The 17,961-nt window shown below is 56.8% G+C and overlaps 2 protein-coding genes across 9 annotated transcripts in view; both read left to right on the top strand.

The window, feature by feature from the left end:
- L1CAM (L1 cell adhesion molecule) overlaps positions 1 to 7,125 on the top strand; it is a 30,692-nt gene extending 23,567 nt beyond the window's left edge. For 3 of the 8 annotated variants that reach the window (XM_090060705.1, XM_090060706.1, XM_090060708.1), the window contains 3 exons: positions 3,021 to 3,149; positions 3,562 to 3,634; positions 5,508 to 7,125. In XM_090060705.1, the coding sequence (XP_089916831.1) occupies positions 3,021 to 3,149; positions 3,562 to 3,634; positions 5,508 to 5,745 (440 nt within the window). In that variant the 3' untranslated portion in view covers positions 5,746 to 7,125. Of the gene's footprint in view, positions 1 to 2,705; positions 2,838 to 3,020; positions 3,150 to 3,561; positions 3,635 to 4,333 lie in introns of those variants that run through there. The other 5 variants (XM_090060707.1, XM_090060709.1, XR_016443930.1 and 2 more) reach the window with 5 other exon arrangements.
- A 1,363-nt stretch (positions 7,126 to 8,488) lies between these two features.
- Positions 8,489 to 17,119, top strand: PDZD4 (PDZ domain containing 4). Its single transcript, XM_090060767.1, has 8 exons — positions 8,489 to 9,453; positions 11,612 to 11,880; positions 12,072 to 12,162; positions 12,291 to 12,389; positions 12,692 to 12,754; positions 13,133 to 13,234; positions 13,892 to 13,999; positions 14,235 to 17,119. Exons 1-8 carry the CDS (start codon positions 9,394 to 9,396, stop codon positions 15,456 to 15,458), a joined length of 2,016 nt encoding a protein of 671 aa, XP_089916893.1. The 5' UTR covers positions 8,489 to 9,393; the 3' UTR covers positions 15,459 to 17,119.
- Positions 17,120 to 17,961: the final 842 nt, after the last annotated feature.

The following is a 17,961-nucleotide window of genomic DNA, read 5'->3' as shown; positions in this document are numbered from 1 at the left end:
ATTCAAATATTTGCCAGTTAAATGAGGGGTCCAAATGTGCTTTTTTTGAACAAATGGGAGGGTTATGAATGACCATAATGTGTCTAGGTGTGTGTTTGGTAATCCGTGAATTATCTGCACACTTAAGAGACTAGTTAGGGAGGTTACACACACTTTCAAAATTAAGGGTTTACTTAAGCAAAAAACAAACAACTCAATAAGTGAAGCTAAGTAAAAATATTATGATACACAAATATATTAAAAATAGAAAAACACAACAACAATAAATATAAATTAACACTTGTTCTCCTTCATCAGTGTTTAACAGCCACTGGTCTTTTAATCTATCAGTGTCATTGGCATCTTGTGGCTTTTAAATAAATTTAATACATTAAATTTCATACACCACTGAATAACTAACTGAAATCCAGTCATCTATTTTGATTTTTTTCCCCCAGTTGTATTTTATATACCACTGTACTAAGATGGTTAAAGATACACACTAGTTCAATTCACTTGGAAACTAATGTATGTTTCTTTACTTCTTTATGCAAATACTGATGTGTTAAGTTTATCAACTTTTCCTATAAAACAATGGGTTAATGCAGTTTTTACACACATCGTGTTACGTTGGTGTTATAAACAGTATCTAAATACAAATGAGATTTTCTTTATAGCCTTAAAAAACATTTTATCGAGTTATTTACTCAACACACACATACTACCTTCTATTAACTTTTAGTTTTCCTTTCATTAACAGGTTTTAACCATAACCCTTTCTAGGCTACAGGCTCCACAATTCATTTTCATCAGTGGCCCCTTCTTGCCTTGCTCTCCGTAAACCAATCCGTCCAGAAGATCTTGATTTCTCTCTCTCTTTTACAGCGGCACGCTCTGTGATGGGCTTGGCTTCTACAAACCAAAAACAATCTCTGTCTCTCTTCCTCAGAGACGTACAGTCCAGTAAGCTCCATTCTAGCTCCCTCTAAAAGACCACAGGTGACAAATTGCACACTACATACAATTCCTTCAGAAAAACTTTTCCTACCTTAAAAAGGAACCATCAAACTCTGCATCTGCAGAGAAAAAAGTAAACAGGCCTCTGATAAGCTCACTGCTCTTTCCCTGCCCAGAGTAACTCAAAGTAATTCTGGGCACTGATCTCTGTTTACACAGGTGTACCCTGATGTTTCCCAAAACAAGCCGTTATGCTCCTGTAACAATCGCTGTCTTTTCTAGGCCCTTCACTGTTCCTCGAGAAGTTGGGGGAGGAGGGGGGGGTGGCAGGGGATGGGACACACCAAGTTTTCCCTCACTTTTAATCACAAATTCTCTGCCACTGCCTGAGCAGATGTCAAGTAACATACCGTGTCTCTTTCTGTACTACCAGGTGCCCTTGTTTGTTTTTTTTTATTATTCTTGGCACACAGGATCCCAAAGTATCTGTCTTACATTTCTTTAAATGTTTTTGATCTCTTTGAAGCTCCACTGCTTGCATAACAGTTTACTTTGCCATAACTTGCACATGTAACTTACCCTTTCAAACTTCGCAGAAAACACACAATTGCTCTTGTAACTATCCATAAAACCTAACCCTTCCGAAAGACCCTGTCATTTACACAGCCTTTCCAGCAGAGAGATGACTTTCTCTGCTCTCTCTTAGCTTCCTGTTGCAAACACAACAGGAGGTTTTTACTTAATCCCAAGCAGACCACAGCATGTACTCATACCCACTACTCTGCCTGACCCAGACAAACAAAGTTTTCTGGTCAGCAATAACAAACCATCTCTCCTGCACAAAACTTACAACCCTACCCACAATTTCCATACAACTTTACCTTACTACAAATTTTAGCTAACCCCTTTAAAATGTCTCCTAAAAGTTAGTCAGATGGAGGAACAGATTTTTAGTAACCTCCTATAAAAGCCACATTGCTGCAGCCTCCTTTTTCATGGAGTGTGGTGGTATATTATATCTCTGCATATAGTTCTTAAATTTGTCTTCTAAGTCTGCAATGGTATGTGCATCAGATACTGCCTGCTCGGTCCAAGGACTATGTCCAAACCACTGCAGCATTTGTTTTAAAGCCTCATCTCTTGCAGACATCTTTTACATCTGCCTTACTCTTTACTGTCTTTTTCTGAACATCTTAACTTCTGTATTTTTCTTACTACTTTAAGTTAGTTACCGTTTGTTAATACCCAAATCCAGTATACTAGTCCATACAATGTGCCAAAAAGTCCAATTTCCAAGATAACCAAACCGGAAAACAAAACTCAAAACCACAGCAATGGACCCCTTTCTTATAGGCAGTCCAGACTATCCTAGTAGTCCATAACCCACAACGTGAGCTTCTTAATTATCCACAACCCACAAAGCAGGCTTTCCAAGTTAAACAGCTTGTTCAAGTATCCTAAGTATTCCTCTGTTCTTCTAAGTGGCCGGTCTAACCCAAGATCACTATACCTGGCACTTCTACCACTGGCCAGTGTGCACACCTTCAGATAGACAAACACATATACAGACAGGACTTACTATACAAATAATATGCAACTGATCAATAACCGCAACATAGAACCTTATTCACCCCCACATGCATTCTCCACCAAAATGTTCATGCTATAGCTGTGTCCCAGGTCAAAGCCAGCTGCACTGTGTAATACTCCACCCAGCTCTTCCCCAGACCCAGTCACAGCATATTATACTTAGCTGTGTCCCATCCTAGAGCCAGGTGCCTGGTGTTATACCTAGCCACTCCAGAGCCAGCTGCATGATGTCAGACCAAGCCCAGCTCCTCTCCCAGAGCCAGCCACAGTGCGTTTATACCCACCTGATGCCCCCCAGAGCCAGCTGCCAGGTACGATACCCAGCCATGTCGCACCCCAGAACTTACTGGAATGTGTTATACTCATTCCCATTCATCTCCAGAGCCAGCCTCCTGGCGTTATATCTAGCCCAGCTCCCCCACATCCTGGCATGAAGCAGGTGATTTGGCAGGCCTTGCTCTAACCCTCTCCATCTTTCCTGCCCCTCCCCCCAGCAGTGATTCTCATTCAGTCTGTGACCTCCCAAGGCTGGTTCATTGGATTCGTTAGCGCCATTGTCCTGCTGCTGCTTGTCCTACTCGGTCTCTGCCTCATTAAACGCAGCAAGGGGGGCAAGTACTCAGGTGAGACCCTTCCCCAGATGCATGGGTTCCCTGGGAGAGGAGTGAGGGCTGTGGGGTGTGAGCAGATGGGCTGGGAGCCCATATGCCTGGGTCCTTCGGGATGGGAGAGGGGCTGGGAGCCTGGATGTCTGGGTTCTCTAGGATCCTCAGACCACACCATACCTCTGTCTTCCCTGAGCCCCCTCATCCCCTTAGACTCCCCTAGAGCCTCCCAGCCTCACCTAGGATCCCCTGGACTCCAAGCCCTCCCTAGACTTTGGCAGAGCCCCTCACACACCCCTGAAGCTCCCCAGAACCCCTGGGAGGGAAGGACTCAGATAAAGCCTTCCCAGACCCCCAAAAGCCCTCCCAAATCTAAGCCCTACTCCCCTCACCCCCAGACCTATACTGTAACCCCACCTCCTCCCCACAGTGAAGGACAAGGAAGACACCCAGGGTGACTCTGAGGCACGGCCAATGAAGGACGAGACCTTCGGGGAGTACAGGTGTGGGCAGAGCCTCACCGGGTGGGCGGGGTTTAGGAGGCTGAGGCAGGGCCTAAGGGGAGAGTGTGGGGGGGCCTCATTGGGGTGGGCGGGGCTTGGGAGGGATTCGGTGTTGACTGAAGGGATCGGGCAGAGCCTGGGAGGCTGTGGGTGGGTGGAACCTCATGGGGGTGGGCAGGGCCTGAATAAGGAGGCGGGGTTTCACTGGAGTGGGCGGGGCTTGAGGATACAGGCAGAGTCTGAGTTGGTGGATGGGACCTGGGAATGGGGAGGGAGTGAAGAGAGGGGGCGGGGCCTCATGGGGTGTAGGGGTGGCATGAATGGGTATATGGAACCTTAAGGGTTGTAGGTAGAACCTGAGTAAGGGGGAAAGGCCTCAAGGTATGTGGGCAGAGCCTTACAGCATGTGAGTAGGGCCAGGCCTGTGGGTCTTGGGTTCTGGCCTGGAGGGATATTGTGAGGTGGGGCTTGAACAGGGGCAAGTCCTGAGAGTGGTGGTTGGGTCTAAGGGGATGTGGTATAGTCTGGACATAAGGTGGGGCAGGAGCATGGGTGGCAGGGCTAGGACATGACACGGGGGCACAGCCCTGAGCTGCTGATGGCTGGGGGCGGGACCAAGGAGGAGGTGGGACTTCTGGGGGCATGACTGACTATTTCCCCCCCCTCCCACACTAACCCTGACGCTGCTTTGCTAACCAGGTCCCTGGAGAGGTAAGAGGATCCTGGATGGCTGGGTCCCATGCCCAGACACCTGGGTTCTCAGGGGGGTGGGGGCTGAGAGCAGAGAATGCTGAGAGCTGTAGTGTGTCTGGACAGGTGGGGAAGAGGGAGGGGCTGAGGGGTGAGAGCAAGGGAGTTGGGAGCCCAGATGCCTGGGTTCTTAGGCGGTGGTGCGGGGCTGGGGGTTGGGGGGCTAGGAGCCCAGACTCCTGGGTTCTCCCTCTACCTCTCCCCCTATTGCTCTCCATGTCTGCTGCCCTGAGTCTGGGGGAGGAGAGGGGCATGTCCTGGATGCCTGGGTTTTCTGTGTTTGGGTGTCCTGTTATGCCCTTCCCACTTTTTGCATGCCCACTCTCCGTGTCTCCCCAGTGCCACACACGCATGTGTCCCTGAGTTTTGGTGGCACATATGCGCAGGTTAATGTCACTAGATGTTCCCTCAAGTATAATACATGCCTGCTTCTGGGATGTGGTCATGCACTCTTTTGCACATGCGCATGTATATTCTGCTGCATTGCAGGTGTATGCCCTCTGTCATGTTGCACACTCTCTCACACACGAATCATATGCTTGTACACACCCACCATGGTCTGAAAAGTCATCGACATGACTTTTGCTTACTTTTGAATGTGTTACATGCTGCTGCACAGACTTCTGTGTGTTCATTGTACATGGTCACTCACACATTTCACACACTCACGCTTGTCTCACTCTCAAACATGTGTCATATACACGTTATGCTGTTGTGTGCCACATGCTCCTATATTATATGCTATTATACTTGCATCTCATGTTCATATGTGATGTTCTTGCACTGCATGTCATGCTCTTGCACATCTCGTGTCTCACTCATTGCACTTACATGCGTGTTGATCACACATCAGGCTCTCTTTGCATATGCTTTCTTATACATGTCTTATGCTTATATCTGTGTGCTTCTCAGTTGTGCACATCTTGCTCTTGTGCTCTCGCACACATCCCTCCTACATTTGTGTTTTCTTCACACTTTCTTACACTTGTGCTGAGCTCTCACACAGGCTGTCATGTTCTGGCACACACTCTGGCACATGCAGCTCCTGCTTGTGCCCACATATACCGTGCTTTCACATATACTGTCCAACACATTCCATGTGACCCCTCTGCCTCCACCGCAGTGACGGCGAGGCAGAGGAGAAGGGCCTGGGCAGCAGTGGGGCATCGCTGAGCGGGGCAGGGCCAGCACTTGGCAGCGACGACAGCCTGGCTGACTACGGGGGCAGTGGAGATGTGCACTTCGCGGAGGACGGCTCCTTCATCGGGCAGTACAGCGGGCAGGCCCCCCACGAGGCCCCTGCTCCTGATGGCAGCTCTGGGCCCCCCAGCCCTGGCCGCCCCCCGCCAGGCCTTGAGTAGGGGGGGCTGGCCCATCCTTGCCCCATCCCCTAGGCTTCACCCCAAGCCTCCCTAGCCTGGCCCATCATCCCCTTTGCCCTGCCTCCCTGCTCTGGCCTACCCCCACCCTTTTGGGTCCACCCCCAACACTTCTCACACTGCCCCCAGCCTCCCAAGCCCTGCCTACCACACTCAACCCGGGGTCACTCTGGCCTGCCCTCAACCCTCCTAACCCCACCCATAGCCCTTTAGTCCCAAGTCCAGCTACCCTAGCCTTGGCCACCATCCCTTTAGCCCAACTTACCTGCTCTAACGTGCCCCTGCCCTTCTTATCTCTACCCCCAACCTCCCTAGTCCCCCCTCAACCCTCATAGCTCCACCCCCAGTCTCCCCAGCTCCAATCCCCTGCTCCTGCCTCAATCCTTTGCCCCACTCACTAGCCCCACCCCTGCACTACCTCAGCCCCTGCCCCACCCTCTTAGCCCTGCCCCCAACCTGTCCAGTCCCCCCTTCAACCTTCATAACTCCACCTACAGTACCCCTAACCTCACTTCCTGCGTTTCTTAGCCACACCCCATCCCCTCCTCCTAGACACCTGGGTCCAGTTCTCACCCCATCCCCTCCTGATTCCCTTCAGGCTTTGGAGGGGCAGGTGGGGAGCAATGGACCCCCACCACGGAACCAGGCCAGACTTGGGGGGGCAGAGCCCAGCTCCCTGGGTTCTCTCCCGTACCCCTCCCCACGCAGACATTTCCGGGTGGGGAGGAGGGTTCCCCCATCTCTGCGCCTCCCAGTATCTCGGGGCCCTGTCCCCCCAACTCAGCTCTGAATGCATTTCTCACGCAGCTGCCTTGATCAGCGCCGGTAACAGCCGAAGACCCCGCCCCCATGGCCTCCCCCAGATCCAGAGGCCCCCCCACGTCAACCGTGGTCCCGCCTTCTGGCCCCACCCAGCTTGTTTTTTTAATGCAAAAAAGAAAAAAGACCCAAAAAATTGGCATAAGCCCCCAACCTTGCCCTGCTTTCCCACGCCCCAACCCCCTTAGTTCCGCGTTCTCTCCCTCCCCGCCGCTGTACATAGGACTCCCTTTGTAGTGCCCTGGTCCTGTGGTACTAGCTTAGACATGGTGTTGCGAGTCCCGCCCCGCCGACCAAAGGGAGGGGCCAACGTGGTGCTCCGCCCCCCTCAGAGCCCTTTTTTCCTGTTTATAGTTAAGGAAGCTTTTGACAACCTGCCCTTCCCCTCGTGGAAGCCCCGCCCTCTGGCCCTGTGGAATTCCTGCTCACCCCATTGGCTCTGCCTCACGCGTATCGATCGATGGCTTTTTTTTTTTTTTATATATATGTACATACGACAACAGAATTATACAAAATAAACCGGGGAAAAAAGAAAACCAGAAACATGGAAAATTAAACTCATTAAAAAACCCAAGCCGGGCCGCTCTCGGGATTTTGGGTACCTCCAATTATGCGGGGGGGGGCGGGTTAGGGGGGAGTATTAGGAGCATTGTGGTACCATCTCCCTTCCCCCAGTTTCTTATGGCGGGGATATTAGAAGCATTGCAGTACCACCTTCCCTCCCTACAATTTATGGGAGCAGGTATATTAAGACCATTACAGTATCATCTCCCCTTCTCCAATTTCTGATGGTGAGTAAATTAAAACTATTGCAGTACCGTCTCCACTCCCACCAATTAGTGAAGGCAGGTATATTATAAGCACTGAAGTACCACCTCCCGGCTGGCCAGTTAAAACAGGTATATTAGGAGCATTATGGCAGAAGCCGCATAGTATCATCTCCCCTCCTCCAATTAGAAGCATTGCGGTACCACTTCTCCTCCCTCCACGTAATGAATACGGGTATATTACGAGTATTCTGGTACCACTCCTTCCCATTTACAAAAGGAGTAGCGTCATGGTACCACCTCTCCTCCAGTTTAAGATGCTGGGTATATTAAAAAAAATACGGTACCACCTTCCCTCCCTCCTATTAATGGTGGAAGGTGTATTAGGAGTATTACGGCACTATCTCCCCTCTGTATTTACGACGGCATATTAAGAGAACTATTTTTTTAAATAGTTATATTTATACCTAAGTTAAGGTATATTACGAGAACTATGTTACTATCTACTCGCCGCCCCCTTCAGATGGGGACTATGAGGAGTGTTACAGGGGATGGCATAAATTACACATTGCATTCCTCCACATGGTGGTGCTCGGGGCTCCTATCCTAGTAACTGCGGTAGCCACCCCTTTCCGGAGTGCCGGCCTAATCCTGGATAGTATAGTATTCCCCCTCTTCTTCCAAGAGAGCACTTTTAGGGGCATTCTGGGAGCCGTTCTGCTTGGGGTGTTAATTTCGGTAGTAGGCGCGCGCACAGTTAATATGGGGAGATTTGGGGAAAGAGCCCAGACGCCTGATTCAATCTCAGCGCTGTAGGTGGGGGCTCGGACGCCTAGGTTCCATTCTAAGAGGTAGGGGGACCCCGGCCACCTGGGATCATCCGGCCACCTGGCAGCCACTCGGATGCCTAGGTTCCCTCCTTTTGCTGTCGTGGCATCCCGGACTCTTGGGTTCCCTTTCTCTGGCCGAAACGGAAGCCTGGCGTCTGAGACTTCTCTGGAAGAGGGCTGGAAGCTCAGATGCCTGGGTTTTGGGCGGGGGGGCAGGGCGGTGACTGAGGCTAAGGCACTGATTGGCGCCGGGCTGACGCAGCGGACAGGACCCACCCCCTTCAGCCTCACCTGTTCAGAGCCAGACGCATTTCTCGGACACCCGCCCAGGAAACCCAGGCGTATGGGCTCCTAGTGTCCCCTGCTCCCACCCCCGCACCAGCTCGGACGTCTGAGTTCCTTGCTAAGCCTGTGATGGGGGCTTGGACACCTGGGTTCACTCCTACAGCTATCATGGAAAGCCGAACACCCGGGTTCTGTCCCAGCTCTGTGGGTGCGGACTCGGACGCCTGGGTTCCAGTCTAGGAGAGGTGGGGGGAGTCCGGACACCTGCGGTCCCTCCTACAGCCCTCATGGCTATTTGGACGCCTGGGTTCCTCTCTAGAGCTATGACGGGAGCCGGGACGCCTGGGTTTTGTCCCAGCACTGTGGGTGGGGGCTTGGACGCCTAGGTTCCATTCTAAGAGGTGGGGAGACCCCGGCCACCTGGGATCCTTCCCAGCCCTGTGGGCAGCCACTCGGACACTTGGGTTCCCTCCTCTTGCTGTGATGGCATCCTGGACTCTTGGGTTCCCTTCCTCCGGCCGAAACGGAACCCAGGCGCGCGAGACTTGAATTTAGTGCCAAACGCTGGGGAGGTGGTGTCTCTTCCTCCTCCTGCTCAGTGCCGCCCCTCCCACCCCTTCATGCATATTCATGAGCTACCCCCTCCTCCTCTTCCCCCCGCCCGCACCGGAGCCACCGCCGCTGCCGCCGCTAGAGCTGACCAGACCCCGCTGCTGTCTCCGGCAGCTCCCGGTGCCCTCTCCCTGCCACCCCCCCACCCCCCAGGCCATGCCCCCGGGGGGGTAACCCCCCACCCGCTGCCCCTTCCACCCCCCCTGCCCTCCCTGTGCTAGGGGGAGCTATGGGGCTGGTGGGGGGGGCCAGGGGGTGACCCCCGACCACCCCGCTGAGCCCCCCCCCCCCACAGTCTTCCCCTTTCTCTCGGCACCATGGGCTGCAACATGTGCGTGATGGAGAAGCCGGAGGAGCAGTACAAGGTCATGCTGCAGGTGAGGGGGGGCGGGGCTAGACGGTATGGGGGGCTAGGGGCGGGGCTAAAGGGGGACTAGGGGGGCATGGGGGTCTATGGGGCAGGGCCTAAGGGGTGGCGGGCCTGGGGGGCTAGGGGCGGGGCCTACGGGGGTGGGGGGGCTGAGGGCTGGGGCCTAAGGAGATGTGGGGGTCTTGGGGGGCTAAGGACTATGGGGATATGGGGGCTGGGAGGTAGGGTCTAAGGGGAGTGTAGAGGGCTGGGCGGGTTGGGTAATATAGGGGCTTGGTGTGGGGGATCTAGTGGGTCTAAGGGGGCAGGGCCGGGGAATAGGGGAGCTGGGAGATCCCAGGCAATAGGGCTGGAGGGATATGGGGAATAGAGTGGCCTGGGGGCCAGGGCTGGGGGGGAAAGTGCAGCCTGGGGAGGTTGGGAGTTGGGGCTGGGGTATGGGGAAGTCGAGGGGGTGGGGCATGGGGACTCGGGGGACTCTGAGGGCAACATGATGGGGCTGGGGGTCTAGGGGTGGGGCTGGGAGGGCAATATGAGGAAGCTAGGGGGTTCTAGGTGGTGGGGCTGGCAATATATGGGGGCTGGGAGGGCAGTGTGAGGGTCCTAGGGAGCTGAAGGGGATTGGGTATCTGGGCTAAGGGTTGTGGGAGGCTGGGTGTGTCTGGGGGCCCCCAGGCAAAGGAGCTGGGGGGATATGGGGGGTCCAGGGGGCAGGGCTAAGGGGGTAATAGAGGATTTGGGGTTCCAGGGCTGGGGTTGGAGGGATATGGGGGGATGGGAGGGCAGTCTGAGGGGTTTAGAGGGCCTGGAGGGCACTGGGGTTATGGGGGACCCCAGGTCAAGGGCTAGGTGGATATGGGGGCCTGGGGGTCCCCTGGGTCAGGGCTGGATGGATATGGGAGGCTGGGAGATGGCATGAGGGGTCTGTTGGGGTCTATGGGGAGACTGGGGGTGGGGCTGGGGGCCTATGCTGGGGCCTGGGAGAGGCTTGAGGGGGATTTGGGGGGTTGGCTGGGACCTGGGTGTGGGGCTAGAAATATAAGGGGCTGGGGTGGCACTGGGGGATCCCTGGAGCAGGGCTTGGGGGATATAGGGGCTGTGGGTAGGGAGTGAGGGGTGCCGTGGTGGTGGGGGGGATGGAGTGAGACCCCTCCCTCATCCATCACTTCTCTCCTGCCTGTAGCAGTGGTCCCAGTTTCCATGGCAACCATGGCTGCGGCAACAGGGAGAGATGGAGGGAGCGAGACAATGGGATGGGGGGTCTCTCCCGTCCTACATACATTCCCTGTGAGCAGAGAGGGGGGCGATCTCAGTGCCCTAGTGCCTGCCATCATGAACTTGTGGGGCATGGCAACATATGTGCCCCCCATTCATCAGGCAGCGCAAGCATCTTGCATAGGTCACTCACCCCATGAGGGAGTCTGTGGATCCTGTCAGGGATCCCAGGATCACTACTGGGGTCCCAGAGGTCAGCTTGGGGGAGTTTGGGGGTCCCTGCTGGGGTGGTTCCAGGCTTCAAGTTATGGGTTTGGGGGCCTAGTTTGGGGATCCCCATCTGCAAATCTGGAGGGTCCTAAGGGGGCTGGGGGCTTGAGGGGTTCTAGATTTAGTATTTAGGAATCCTGGGAGGCTGGTTTGAGGGATCCAGCTGGGATTTGGGGGGTCACAGTGGGGGGATCCTGGGCTGTGCATCATAGATCTGGGGGGGGCACTCTGATGGTCCCAGGCTAGGAATTTGAAGAGCCGGTTTGGGGGAGCTCTAGAAGGGTACAAGCTCTGATCCTTGGAGTCCCAGTGGGGCCGACTAAGTGGGTCCTATGGGTAATGGGGTTATAGGTTTAATATTTGCAGGGGGTCCTCAGGGGCTGGATTAAGGTCCCTGGCTGGGAATCTGGGGGTCAGGAGGATGGTTTAGGCGTGATCTGAAGCAATCCCAGGCTGCAAACTCTGGGAGGGGCCCTTGGCTTAGTGTTTGAGTGGCTCTGCAGCATCACGGACTGCAAATCGGGGAGGGGGAGGGTTATATGGGGGGGGGTCCCAGGCTCAGAAATAGGGGCTGCCAGGAGGCCAGACTGGGGGTCTCTGGTGGGGGGGCGTCCCAGGCTGGGGGTATGCCCCTGACACCCCCCCCTCCCCTCCCCTGCTTTCCCACTATTTTCTCCCAGGTGCATGGCAAGGAGCTGTCGGGACCAGGGCTGGAGGTGTTGCGTGGGGCCAAGGAGCCACTGGTGATTCAGGTGCTGCGGCGAAGCCCACGGGAGACTCGGGGGCGGCCAGGCTCTGGGCCGCCTCCCCCGACCCCTCCAGTCCTGGCTCTGCCCCCCACAGCACCCCTGTCTCTGCCCCCCGGTCCTGGCCTTGTGGACAGTGGGACCCAGACAGACATCAGCTTTGAGCGGCTGCTGGCACGGGGCTGGCGCCCACCCCCTGACATGTAAGTCAGACCCTCCATAGCCCCACCGTGCACCTCACTCCCGACCTGCAGCCCCGTATATGGGTGCCCCTCCTTCCTGACCTGTGTCGCCTCCACAGTGATGCTCCTCACTCCCAACCTGCAGCCCCCACACCCCGACACCTGGGTGCCTCCCCCCACTAGCTCCTGACTTCTCTGCTTTGGCCCTCCAGCACCTCCATCGGGCATGAGTACTACGACCCTGTGGAGTTAATGGAAGGCGTGGCCCCGGAGACAGAGCGCACGGAGGAGCTGGAATATGAGGTAGGGGGGCCGGAGACGGACACGTGGGTTCTCTGGGGAGAGGAGAGCTGGGGGTGAAAGCAGGGCAGAGAGGAGAAACCCAGAGGCCTGGGTTCTTTCCCCTTCCTGACTCTGCCCCCTGCCGGCAGGAGGTGGAGCTCTACAAGCCGAGTCACAGGGACAAGCTGGGGCTCATGGTCTGCTACCGCACCGACGACGAGGATGACGTGGGCATCTATGTGGGAGAGGTGGGGGCGGGGCCAGGTCTAAGGGGCACGGGCCTGATTATGCGGGGGGGACACTGTGGTTGGGGTGTGTGGGAGGAACGGGAAGTGTAAGAAGTTGGGGCGTTGCTCCAGGCTTGGGGCAGGGTTTAGTTGCAGTAGGCGGGGCTTGGGACAGTGGGCAGGGGTTGGCAAGGGGGTGTGGCATTAGTTTGAGGGCGGAGCCTGGAGGGGGATGGGAACTGAGGGTGGGATTGGGTGGAGGTGGGGCCAGGGCACTGGGGTAGAGGTTTTGGGATCCCCTTGACCTCTTGCCCTGGCTCCAGGTGAATCCCAATAGCATCGCAGCCAGGGACGGACGCATCCGTGAGGGTGATCGCATTGTCCAGGTGATGGGGCCGGGGCCTGGCCATGTGACAGACCAAGGGTGGAGCAGTGCAGCGGGGGCGGGGCTTCAGGGTTCTGTTGGTCTTTGGGGAGTGTGCTGGGAGGGCGGGGCCTGCCTGTGGGGGAGCCTATGGGGAAAGTCCATGGGATGGGTGAGGCCTAGCTGCTAGGCGCAAGGCTTAACTTCTGGGAGTCCTAGGGGCAAGGTGGGGCTGTGTCTATGACTGGGGTGGGGCTTGCCTTCAGGGGTGCTGTGCCTGGCCCTGGGTTGGGCTGTTGGGGCCTACTGGGGCATGGCCCAGCTCCTAGGGGAAGGGCTTGGGTGGAGCATGACCCCCAGGACTGACTCCCCCACTCCTTCCCCACTGTGGCTTCTGCAGATCAATGGGGTGGAGGTCCATGACCGGGAGGAGGCTGTGGCCATCCTGACCCATGAGCAGCAAACCAACATTTCCCTACTGCTGGCACGGCCTGAGGCTGAGGTAAGAGGCTCCTAGGATTGTCTGCTGGGGCTAAGACCCCCTGGAGAGGGAGCTGGGGATAGGGTAGGGAAGGGACTTGGGGGTTGGGGCAACTGGGGAAAGGGAGAAAAGTTTTGGGGGGCCCTTGGGGGAATGGGGGACAGGGGAGGGGTTGGAGAAGGGTTTTGGTGGCGTTTGGGTGACTAGGGGTCATAGAAGGAATGGTTTTGGGGGCTCCTGGGTTTGGCAATGTAGGAGATACAGGGATGAGGGAAGGGATTATGGGGTTCTAGGGTGGCTCTGTGGCAAGGGAAGGGGTAGGGGACAAGAACTGTGGGGCCTTTTGGATGGCTGGGGGGCATGGGGAAAGGGTTTAGGGGTACCCTGTCATAGCTGGGGCTCTGAGGCAATTGGAGACCCCAAGGAGAGCTTGGGGACGGGTAGGAATAGGGGAAGGGTTTTGGGGGGTGGGTGGGACAAGTGGATGGGGAAAAGCTTTTGGGGAACCCAGCCTGGCTGGGCAAATGAGTTAAGGGATTGGAGCTGGCTGCAGAGGAAGGGATTGGGATAGTGGAGGGCTGAGGAAAATGTGTTGGGGGATTGGGAAGCCCTGGGTGGGGGGGCACAGCAAAGGGGGGCCCCACTGGGGAGGGGCTAGCTCTTAACTTTCCACCCCAGCTGTCAAAGCGCTGGAAGGACAGTGACCGCGAGGATTTCCTTGATGACTTTGGCTCTGACCCTGAGGATGAGGCACGACCTCGACCCCCCCGTGCTCCCTCAGGCCAGGTGAGATGGAGGCCTACATGCTTAAGTTCTCTTTCATAATATCCCCCATAACTGCTGTGGGTTGGAGCTGGGGGACCTGGAAAGCTGAGTTCCCTCCCACAGTCCCTTCTCTGGTGTAGGGTGTGGCTGGGGCCCAGGCACCTGGGTTCTCTTCTGCTCCCCAGCCACGGTACTGTAGTGAGGGGCCCAGACACCTGGGTCTTCTCCCCACCACCCTCTTTCTCTCCCCCCACAGCCCCAAATGGCTACCCCAGCCCTGCCGCTGCCCCCCCCTGCAGCCCCTCTGGCCTCAGGGGAGCCAGACAGCGGGGTTGGCCGCACAGATGAGAGCACCCGCAACGAGGAGAGTTCAGAGCATGACTTGCTAGGTGACGAGCCCCCCAGCGGCACTGGCACCCCAGCCCTGCAGCGCCGTGGTGACCCTCTCCCAGATGCTGGGGTCCCTCCAGCTAGCCCCCCAGCCACCCCAGGCCTCACCCCGGAGGAGGCTGAAAGATACCGGGAGCTTCTGGAGCTACGAGGGCACCTCCAGAATGGCAACCAGGGCCCCCCCCTTTACAGGGCGGTGCCAGGGGGCCTGGATGTCAACCGCAATGAGGTAGCTTTGCTGGAGGAGGAGCTGCGGCACCTGGAATTCAAGTGCCGCAACATTCTCCGTGCCCAAAAGATGCAGCAGTTGCGGGAGCGATGCCTCAAGGCCTGGCTATTGGAAGACGGGGGGCCAGGGAGCTATGAAGTCTCACTAGGCGGGCCCCCCCATGCCTTGGCTGATATCACGGAGCTCCCTGAAAGCGCCTATAACACGGGTGAAAGCTGCCGCAGCACCCCTCAACTTGAGAGCCCACTTCGCCAGCCCCCCATGGGCAACCTCAACAGGCCTCTGGGTCCCCCGAAAACACGGCGCCCTAGTGAGGCCCGTCCAACCAAGCGCAGCCCCCGGGAAGCTTCACCCAACCGTTTAAGCCGCAAGGACAACATAGCTGTTGTTGCTGCAGCGCCACCAAGCCTAGTGGCTCTGTGTGCCAGTGAAGCCTTGCCAGGAGTAGGCCGGGGTGGGGAATGGCGGGGCAAAGGTGCCAAGAGGCCCGTGAGAGACCGGCTCCTCAAGGCACGGGCCTTGAAGATCAGGGAGGAAAGAAGCGGGATGACAACCGATGACGATGCCATGAGCGAGCTAAAGTTGGGCCGCTACTGGAGCCGAGAAGAACGCAAGCAGCACCTGGCCCGAGCCCGGGAGCAGCGCCGGCGCCGTGAGCTGATGCTCCAGAGCCGGTTGGAAGCAGCAGGGGTATCTCCCGAGACCTCAGCCGTGGCCCTGGGCCACCGCAAGACGCTGAGGAAGCGGAGCCGCCGCATCCTAGACAACTGGCTGACCATCCAGGAGATGCTGGCCCATGGGAGTCGTGGGGCTGACGGCCGGCGGCTCTACAACCCCCTGCTCTCTGTCACTACTGTCTGAGGGGGAGTTTCCTGGGCCCCCACCTCCCACGAGGCCTGTTTCCCTGGCAAGGCTGGCCCTGCCAAGCCTGGGGCTGTGGGAGGCTTTGCCAGGCTCAGTAGGCCACAAGGACAAAATGGTCACCATTGCTTTTGCGGCACTGACCTTTGGTCCAAGCCTAGGGCCAAGGGTGGCTTTGCCAAGAAGAGAAGGCCACAGGGGTGACATGGCTCTTGTTGCTCTGACAATACCCACCCCAGCCAAGCAAGGGCCTGGGAGGCTTTTCTGGGCCAAGTAAGCTGTGGGGGCAGCGTGGCCCTGGCCTAGCCTGGGGAAGCTTCACTAGGTTCAGTAGGCCACAGGGACAATATAGCTGCTGTCACCCTACCCTGCTGGGTTTGGAGAGGTATTGCCAAGAATAGTAGGCTGCAGGGACAATGTGACCAAGACTGTGCCTGGGGAGGCTTTGTAGCTACTGTCACCCTGGTGCTGCCTGGGCCCTGTAGTGGTTTTACCAGGCCAAGCAGACCACACAGACAACATGGCTACCCATACCCTAGACTTTCAGGTGGAGCAGGGACCTGAAAGAACCCAGGGGTCTGGGTTCCCTTGTCCCAAGACCATGTACAGGGATGACCGCCCCTCCCCCCACTATTGGAAAGGACTTGAACTGAGTTGGGGGGGAACTAGCTGAAAGTAGGACCCCCCAAGTGGGGGAGGTGTGCCACAGAACTGGGGGCTGGCTTTAGGAGGGGGCTGAGTGAATGGAAGAACCTGTAAGGAGATGCTGGAAAAAGGGGTCCCCATGAGTAACCCTGACATCCAGCCAGTGGGGATACCTCTCCCTTCCAAAAAGACAGGACCCCCTACTTGCAATGGTGGGAGGGCTAGGATTGCTCCTCCACCCAGAAGCACAAGGACAGAGGGGCAGGATCTTCCCTGCAGGGATCACTGTCTGTGATTGTGGGTATTTGCCGTTTGCCATTTGCCATCTGTATCTCTTGGGGGATGGCAGGGACCCAGGTGCCTGAGGCCCCCAACCTACCCTTCCCTCGGTGGCCAGGGGCCCCAGGTGCCTAGGACCTTCTCCTCCACCAGAGCACAGAGAATCTAGGCATTCAGGTTTCCCCAGTGCTTATCCCTTTAAGATGTCCCCCCCCCCCCCCGCCCATCAGTGCCTAGGGAACCTAGGGCACACCCTGCCCCCTCCCAAGTTCCCTTTAGCCCAGGCCAGCAAGGAACTCGGGTGTCCTTGCCTCACTCACCTTCCATGCTCCCCACCTTTCCCACACTGAGATTGAACCTAGGTACCCTAGCTCTCATACCTTGCCCCTCTTCCTCTCCCCCCACCCTGGAAGGAACCCAGGCATACTCGCTCCCCCTACATCCCGCCTCTTAATGCCCACGGGACCCACACACCTGGGGTCCCCACCTCCCCCCTGTAGCTCCCCTCTAATGCCCGGGGGGAACCCAGGCGTCTTAGCTTCTCCTTCCCCCAACCGGAAGGGAACCCAGGCGTCCAGGTACGCCCCGCCCCTCATTCCTTGTATCTTCACATCCCGCCCGCCCTCAGCAGGGGGCTCCTTGGTTGTACAGCGCGATGCGAGTGGGGGCGGGGGAGGTCGTCCCGGACACCTGGGTCCCGGGGGCGCCCTGAGAATAAAGCGCCGCGTGGTTTTTAAGTTGTTTCAAGTCGTCGCCTCCAGGTCGTTGCTTTCTGGAGGGGGGATCACCCCCAGAACTCCCCATCCACTACCGGTTCCACCCCAGAGCCAGCTACATTGGAGGTGGGGGAAACCACCTCGGGGCGGGGCTTGAAGGTTAGGCCCGCCCCCCCAGCCTGGGAGCCAGCCGCCTGGGTTTGACCCTGGCCCACCCGGAGCCAGGTAGTGGGGAGCTCCACCCCAGAGCCCTCATTGGAGAGGGAGCGGGAAACACGCCGGAGTCAAGCTTGGGGTGAAGCCCCTGCCCCAGAAGAGCCCGGACGCCTGCGCTCTTTAATCAATTCAATCATGATGAAGAAACCAGGAAATGACAGTAATGGTAACTGCGGAAAGAAGGCGACTGTCCCAGCGGTGCCTCACATTCTCACCCCACCGTCTTGGATAATCTTGGCTCCAAGCCGCCCCCCACTCCCCTCGCAGAGAACCCAGGCGTCCACGCTCTGACCCTCCCCCCCCGCCATCTGAGGACACTACATCGCCTGCCTTTGCTCTCATTAGTCCTCGCGGCTGTCACTCCATACCCATCAGGGCTATGATTGGTGTTGAGGGTGAGCGGGTGAGAGAAACCGAACCCGGCGGGGGGCTCTTGCCTCAGGATTGGCTCCACAGACCGTGCCGCCCCGCCTACTGATTGGCTTCTTGGTGCCTAAGCAAATGCCAATCGAGGGATTGTAGACTGTGATTGGCCGGGATCTGGTCCTCTATCTTAAACCATGTGATAGTCCCGCCCCCCATGGGGGAGGCAAAGGAGCCTGTATATCCTTTGATTGGCTAATAGTAGGGATTAAATAGTCAGCCAC

The sequence above is a fragment of the Crocodylus siamensis genome, chromosome 8, assembly GCF_052110815.1.
Source record: "Crocodylus siamensis isolate JL-2025a chromosome 8, ASM5211081v1, whole genome shotgun sequence".
Classification (NCBI taxonomy): Eukaryota; Metazoa; Chordata; order Crocodylia; family Crocodylidae; genus Crocodylus; species Crocodylus siamensis.
The sequence above is the reverse complement of the archived record's forward strand: the minus strand, read 5'-3'. Positions and strand labels throughout refer to the sequence as shown.